At 45.7% G+C, this 6,723-nt stretch overlaps 1 protein-coding gene and 1 long non-coding RNA gene across 3 annotated transcripts in view; one reads left to right on the top strand and one right to left on the bottom strand.

Annotated features, from left to right (window-relative positions):
- Positions 1–624, bottom strand: part of LOC102754025 — a 74,720-nt gene extending 74,096 nt beyond the window's left edge. The window contains exon 1 of the long non-coding RNA XR_435240.2: positions 223–624. This is a non-coding gene — a long non-coding RNA (uncharacterized LOC102754025). The remainder of the gene's footprint in view (positions 1–222) is intronic.
- Positions 11–6,723, top strand: part of EPB41L4A (erythrocyte membrane protein band 4.1 like 4A) — a 210,253-nt gene continuing 203,540 nt past the window's right edge. Inside the window, exons 1-2 of one of the 2 annotated variants that reach the window (XM_006755289.2) lie at positions 11–230; positions 594–1,018. In XM_006755289.2, coding sequence (XP_006755352.1) covers positions 920–1,018 — 99 coding nt within the window. In that variant the 5' untranslated portion in view covers positions 11–230; positions 594–919. The remainder of the gene's footprint in view (positions 231–593; positions 1,019–6,723) is intronic. The other variant, XM_006755290.2, reaches the window with a different exon arrangement.

The raw sequence follows: 6,723 nt of genomic DNA on the forward strand, positions 1-6,723 counted from the left end.
GCACCCCCCCCCGCCCGCCGCCCGTCCCATTCCCAGCCCGGGGCCTGGAGGCAAGTCCTTCGACTACCCGGTTCTCTGAACCTCCCGGGGAAGCAGCCCTCCGCCGCGGGGCAGGGCATTCTCGAAGGGAGAGCTTGAACTTGGCCCTACACGGTCCTCCGAGATGAGCTCGGGGCTCCCCAGACTGAAGCCACACTGCGCGACGAGCTGACCTCTACTCACCGGTCTCGGTAGGAACCGCCGCCCTTTCCGACCGTCTTTGGGCTTCTCGGTGTCGGCGGACTGGGGAAGGGATGATCCTGGCCACTGCCCCTGCAATGTTGCTGGGACGTCGTGGGTGCCCCCTGACACAAAGGAACAGCCTAGCGCTCCCCGTCAGCGGACCGGACTGGGAGCTGCGGGGTGGGATCGGAGCTGGAAGTGCGCACCCTCTGGGGACGCCGCAGGCTCGGGGGAGGTCGGTGCGTCGCGGCCGCGCTCGGGTGGTGCGCGGGTGGAGGGGTCTTTAGGGCTTCTAGGTAGGAGCTTCCAAGTCCGGGGAGGGCCTCGAGCTCTCGTCCCTCCCTTATCTTGCCCCTTGCCCCCATTGCCAGGAGACTTCTGTCGGCCCCAGGACTGCGGGAGGGGCCGCGGTGTCCCCGCCCTCGGAGGAGCCGGAGCCGCAGGATGCGCGGGGACGCGCCGCCGCCCTCCGCACCCAGTTCCGCTGGCGCTTCCCCGGCTGCTCCCGGGCGCTGATCTCCGGGCTTCTCCGCCCTCCGAGCCGCCCGCCCGCGCGGCGCTGGACCTCGCCGAGAGCTGCTCCTGTTGCCCTCGCCACGGCGCGGACAATAAACTAATGCCTCGTGCTTGAGGGGAGGGGGCGGCTCAGCGCTCGGGTCGCAGCTTTCTCGCCGGGCTGGAGACCGCCGCTGCCGACATGGGCTGTTTCTGCGCTGTTCCGGAAGAATTTTACTGCGAAGTTTTGCTCCTGGATGAATCCAAGTTAACCCTCACCACCCAGCAGCAGGGCATCAAGGTAGGCACAGGAAGGGGGCGTGTTCGGGGGTTTGGCAGCCGGGCGGGCTTGGGGGTCCCCGGCTTTGTGAGGGTTGGCCCAGGTCGCGGCGGCGACTGCCTGTCCGCGCGGTGGGCAGGAGCCGCAGCTGCCCCCCGCGCGCAGGTGGAGAGAGGACGTGCCTGTGTGGGTTAAGTTGAAGTCCCTTCCTAAAGGAGAGTAAGTTTGATGTCTCAGAGGATAGCTCATGCACCAACTCTCAGCTGCAATCCACGGTCCTGCAACTGAGGCCAGATATCTTCGCAACACAGGTTTCCTCCCAGAGCATCTAGGGCCTCCGCTGCAACTCCCAAGGAGTCGCAGAATTGAATGTATGGGCTGCACACAGTGTCGAAGGCACGCTCTCCCTAGGCCTTTCCTTGATAGTATCTTTGGGGAAGTAAAAGAGTTCACGCGTTGAAACACATTTCTTGGGCGGTTGTGATTGTGTGGCCTGGCCGTGTAGTTCGGTATTGCTGCGTTTGGACAGAAAATGATTTCCCTTTCCGCAAGCGAACCGGCTCCCCACATTGAAGTAAACGTTTCTCAGAGCGACTCGGGAATAACTGCTTCTGTGTGTAGGACGTTGAAATGCAGTTACTGCTGTTAACCTAGAGAACCCAAACAGAAAGGCTGGGAGATTGCAGACACCCACTTCCTTAATTTTGCTGGGTTCTTATCTCATAGAGTTGACTACCTGACCGAGGCGTCTGCGTGCCCTCGTTTTGCCCTAGCAACGATGTTACTACCAAGAGGTGGTCGGAATGGGGAAGCGGCTTGTTTTGTTTTCTTTTCTCCTTCACTTTTAGGTCGCAGGCATTTTAGATAACTCAGCTGCCAGTCTGGTGACGGGAAGCGGCTCCCTCCTACTCCTCAGTAGAGCTGGGCGTCTGAGAAATCAGATTCAGGCTGGCTAAGTGTCCTTTCCTAGTCTTGTCATCTCAGCAGTTAATCCTCACGGCGTTGGCCCTGGGCATTTCCTTATGTGAATGGGTTTTTACATAGCTTTATGTGCTTTACAGTCACTGCTCCTGGCCAGAAGCGTCAGCTTTGATATGACCATTCTTGGGGTACAGAATTCTCAGTTCCCAGGTGTCATTCTTTTACAAGAAAAAGGGGCAAAAATGACCAGTTAAAGCCACAAGATAAAGTTAACCCTTTCCTTTAGAAAATTGTTTTGAATATTGTGTCCCCAGTAATTATAATAAGCAAAAGTCAGTCATATTCTCATTTGCTATATCCCTTGAAGGTCAATAAAATACTTTGAGGGAGGGGGAGGTGTTCATTTTATATTTTCAACTTTTCTTTATGTTCCAGAACACCTCCTCTCCCCAAGTGAAATCAGTAAAAGAACTTACCTTATAAGATTATGTGACATTCTTTGGTGTACTGCGCAAATAAAAAAGGCAGAAATGATAAACACATCTTAAATATTTGATAATACATAGATTCTCTTTGGCTTGGGGATAGAAACGATTAGAAAAAAAATAACTAATGATCTGATGCTGAAACAACAAAGAAATCTTTCTGAAGTGCAAAGTCTAAAGTCATCTGGAGTGTGAGCTTCCTGTTTAATCATGAAAGCATACTCCTGTCAGCTGTGGAGCATGTACATTATTCTGTCAAGAGAGCAGTCAAGATTTGGGATCAAATGGAATAATTTTGTCAAAAAAAACATGAATCAAAAATCCTGGTCCATAATTACTTTTTTTTTAATATATTTTTTTTTATTGATTTTTTACAGAGAGGAGGGGAGAGAGATAGAGAGTTAGAAACATCGATGAGAGAGAAACATCGATCAGCTGCCTCCTGCACATCCCCCACTGGGGAAGTGCCTGCAACCCAGGTACATGCTCTTGACCGGAATCGAACCTGGGACCCTTCAGTCCGCAGGCCGACACTCTATCCACTGAGCCAAACCGGTTTCGGCAATAATTACTTTTTATAACCTGATGGTGTTTACCTTGCTTTACAAATAGGTTGAAGATTGGTGAGTGATTCAAATGCAATAGCAACTTTATAATGCTGTTATGTTGGCTAGATGCCATTTAAATAAACAATAATTTAAACAGGTTTTTTGTTGAAAGTAATCATTTTGCAACAGGCTTGGCCTCTTTTAGTGTCACAAAAGCATGCCACAATTATTTTGATGGCCATTGTGTAACACAGATGTCTGCTGAAGTTAACCACGTTATCTGTAACTACCATGCTACTATAAAATGCATGTGTTAAGCACTTATCTACTTGTGGTAGGTACTAAATTAAACACATAAGCATATTTGTGTTTAATATATGAATAATGACCATTCTTGGTGTACAGAATTCTCAATTCCCAGGTATCATTCTTTTACAAGAAAAAGGGGCAAAAATGACCAGCTTCCTGAATGTAGAAGGTATTCAAATATTGAATGAATATATGTATAGTTTGTATATTATTATTCTGTATATACCTGTCATTTTTAAACTCTTACTTTAGTTTGTAAATGAAATAGTCAACAATTACTTCAAAGTTAATAGTATAATAGTTGCTATTATAGTGGCCTCCTCCTGCTATAGTACAATTGATAATTTTGATTATCCCTAATTAAAGTCAAAGTTAAGTATATGTCAATTAGCCTATTCCCCCCTAAAATTAATAGAAAAATATTTTTGTTTTTTAAAAGTATCCTATATAATAAAAGCCTAATATGCTAAGTGTCCGATCGTTTGTTCAACCGGTCGCTATGATGCACACTGACCACCAGGGGGCAGATGCTCTGACTTGTAGGTTAGCTTGTTGCTGGGGTCCAGCCAATTGGGACTAGGTGAGACGGGCCCGACATGCCCTGGAGCCCTCCCACAGTCCCTCCCTGGCCCTGATCATGCACTGGTGGAGTCCCTTGGCCTGGCCTGCATCGTCTTGCAATCCGGGACCCCTTGGGGGATGTCGGAGAGCCAGTTTCAGCTGATCCCCACAGGCCAGTGCACCAGGCCTCTAGTTTCCTAATAATTATTTTGAGATAACCCTCTGTCCATTCTATCTCAAATGAAATGAAGACAGCTAATTTTGCATTAAAAATATATTCACATATTTCATCCCTTAATGGAAGTTTTACTGATTCCTGATAGTTACTTAAGAATTTGTTTGTATTACTCTTATAATAATTCCTTGTGAGTTAAAAAGGATTAATTTAAGTAGAAGTGTGAGAGAAGCTTTATAAAACTTGTTTTTCCTTGTGTACCATTTTGAAAAACACTCTTTGGATTTAAGTGCCAAATTACAAAGTTGGTTATGAAGTGATTTTCTGCAATTTAGATCAAAGATCTCATCGACTTTAGGAAAAAAATCCATGTTTGTTCCCATGGAAAGCAATTCATTTTGAAGACAGTAGTTACACATCTTATATTTTAAGAATTTAAATGGGAAGTGTTTTCTTTTTTTTAATTAAAAAATAATCAGCCCTTGCCCTAGGCAATTTGGGTCAGTGGATAGAGGGTCCCAGGTTCGATTCCGGTCTTTCTGCCATTCTCTCTATTTGCATGCTCCTCCCTGGCATGAGCTGGTTGGGGCTCATGCAGGAGGCAACCAATAGATGTTTCTCTCTGTCTTTCCCTCTCTTCTACTCTCCCTAAAAATTAATGGAAAATTATCCTTGGGTGAGGACTAACAAAAAACAAAACAAAACAAAACAAAACAAAAAATAATTAGCCCATTCTGCGTGGCTCAGTGGTTGAGTGTTGACCGAATAACCTGGAAGTCATGGTTTGATTTCTTTCAGGGACATGCCCAGGTTGTGGGCTCGATCCCCAGTAGGGGGCATGTAGGAGGCAGCCAATCAATGATTCTCTCTCATCCCTGATGTTTCTATCTCTCTCTCCCTTCCTCTCTTCCAATAAAAAAAAAAATATTTTTAAACAAATCAAATTTATAGTTATAAAAACAGTTATGGGGATGTAAAGTACAGCATAGGGAATACAGTCAATAATGCTGTAATAATTGTATATGGTGTCAGATGGGTACTAGACTTATTGGGGTGATTACTTCGTACGTTATATAAATGTCTAATCACTATGTTGTATACCTGAGGTTAATATATTGTGTGTTAACTGTAATTGAAAAATTTAAAAATCAGAAAAACAAAACATCTTTATATTCATACTAATGTTATGTAAAACTTGCCTTCTTAACTTGCTTTAGAGGTAATCTCACCTTGAAAACAGGAAGTCTTTTTCATGCAATTTGTAGTTTGAGTCCTATCCAAGATTTAAAAACCTAGGTTTATATAAACTGGAAGCTGTTGGTTGTGTTGAGCCCCACAATAGCTTCTAGCTGTTTGGTCTCTGCTGCTAATCTCTGTTGTTTATTCAAGTTAAGAATTGCTGCTGTGGTTGGTCTCTTGGTTTGAGTAATGTTTGTTCAGGGAAACTTTTGTTATGTCCTTCGTAGTTCTTTGTCCTGGTGGAGGTAGAGATCTTTCTTTCTGTTCTCTTTAGAAGCAAAACTTTACATGGCTCAGACTACCTTTATAGGTTGTCATTTGATTAGTAAAGATTTTCAGGGGGGAAAATCACCAGCTTTGGTTATAAATTTAGTTTTGAAAATTGCTGGTGCAAATATGATCTAGGTTAGTATTTTCATTTTAGCAAAATTTTAGTCCTCTGAGTAGTAATATAGTAACCACTGAAGTGCTCATTTCCCTTCAGAGTATTTGACTAAATGAAACCAATATAATAGCAAGAAGGAAATTCCGTTAACTTTTCTAAGGCTTTATTGAAATACTAGAGGCCCGGTGCATGGAATTTGTGCACAGGTAGGGTCCCTAGGCCTGGCCAGCGATTAGGGCCGATCTGTGGGGCGATTGGGGGGCCCCTGCTGGCACCCGCCTTGGCCAGCCTGGCACTGCCCACTCGCCAACCCCGTCCCTCACTGCCGCCTCTGGTTGCCTCCCTCTGCGGGGCAACCAACGGGGCGATCAGGGAGCCCCTGCTGGCACTTGCCTTGGTTGGCCTGGGGCCTGCGGGCTGGGAGCAGCTCCTGCATTGAGTGTCTGCCCCTTGGTGGTCAATGTGCGTCATAGCGACCTGTCCTTCCATTGGTTGTTCCGCCATTCTCTTGATTTGCATAATAGGCTTTTATTATATAGGATACCATACAGTTTGCACAGTTAAAGTGTATACAGTTCATTTGTTAACTTTTAAGTGAAGTTATTTTCTAATCATCCTGAGTTTCCTGAGGGAATATTGTGAGTGAGTTTTGATGCTTTGATCAGAAGCTTCCTAATAAACTAGAAAAACAATTAGAAGGTGGGAGCTTAAATTATATTCCTCTCCCTTACCGAGAAGTGTGATTTTCGTTCCATTTGGACTGGTAAAGAAAAATCTAAGAAGACTGGGAAAAAGTGAAAAGCAACAGTTCTTCACAAATTGCATTATGTAAATCTACACTAATAAAAGAGAAAAATGGTAATTGGCGTACGACGCTACCCTTTTCATTGGCTAATCAGGGCTATATGCAAATTAACTTCCAACTCAGATGGCAGTTAACTGCCAACAAGATGGCAGTTAATTTGCATATGTAGGCACAATACAGGGAGGCGAAGGGAAAGCAGGAAGAAGCCCCCTGCCATTGACAGTGATCAGAAACCCAGGGGGGATCTAAGAACTGGGGGGCAGGGCACAAGCGGCCCTGGGGCCGCCTTTGCCCTGCC

Source organism: Myotis davidii, unplaced genomic scaffold (genome assembly GCF_000327345.1).
Source record: "Myotis davidii unplaced genomic scaffold, ASM32734v1 scaffold130, whole genome shotgun sequence".
NCBI classification, from domain to species: domain Eukaryota; kingdom Metazoa; phylum Chordata; class Mammalia; order Chiroptera; family Vespertilionidae; genus Myotis; species Myotis davidii.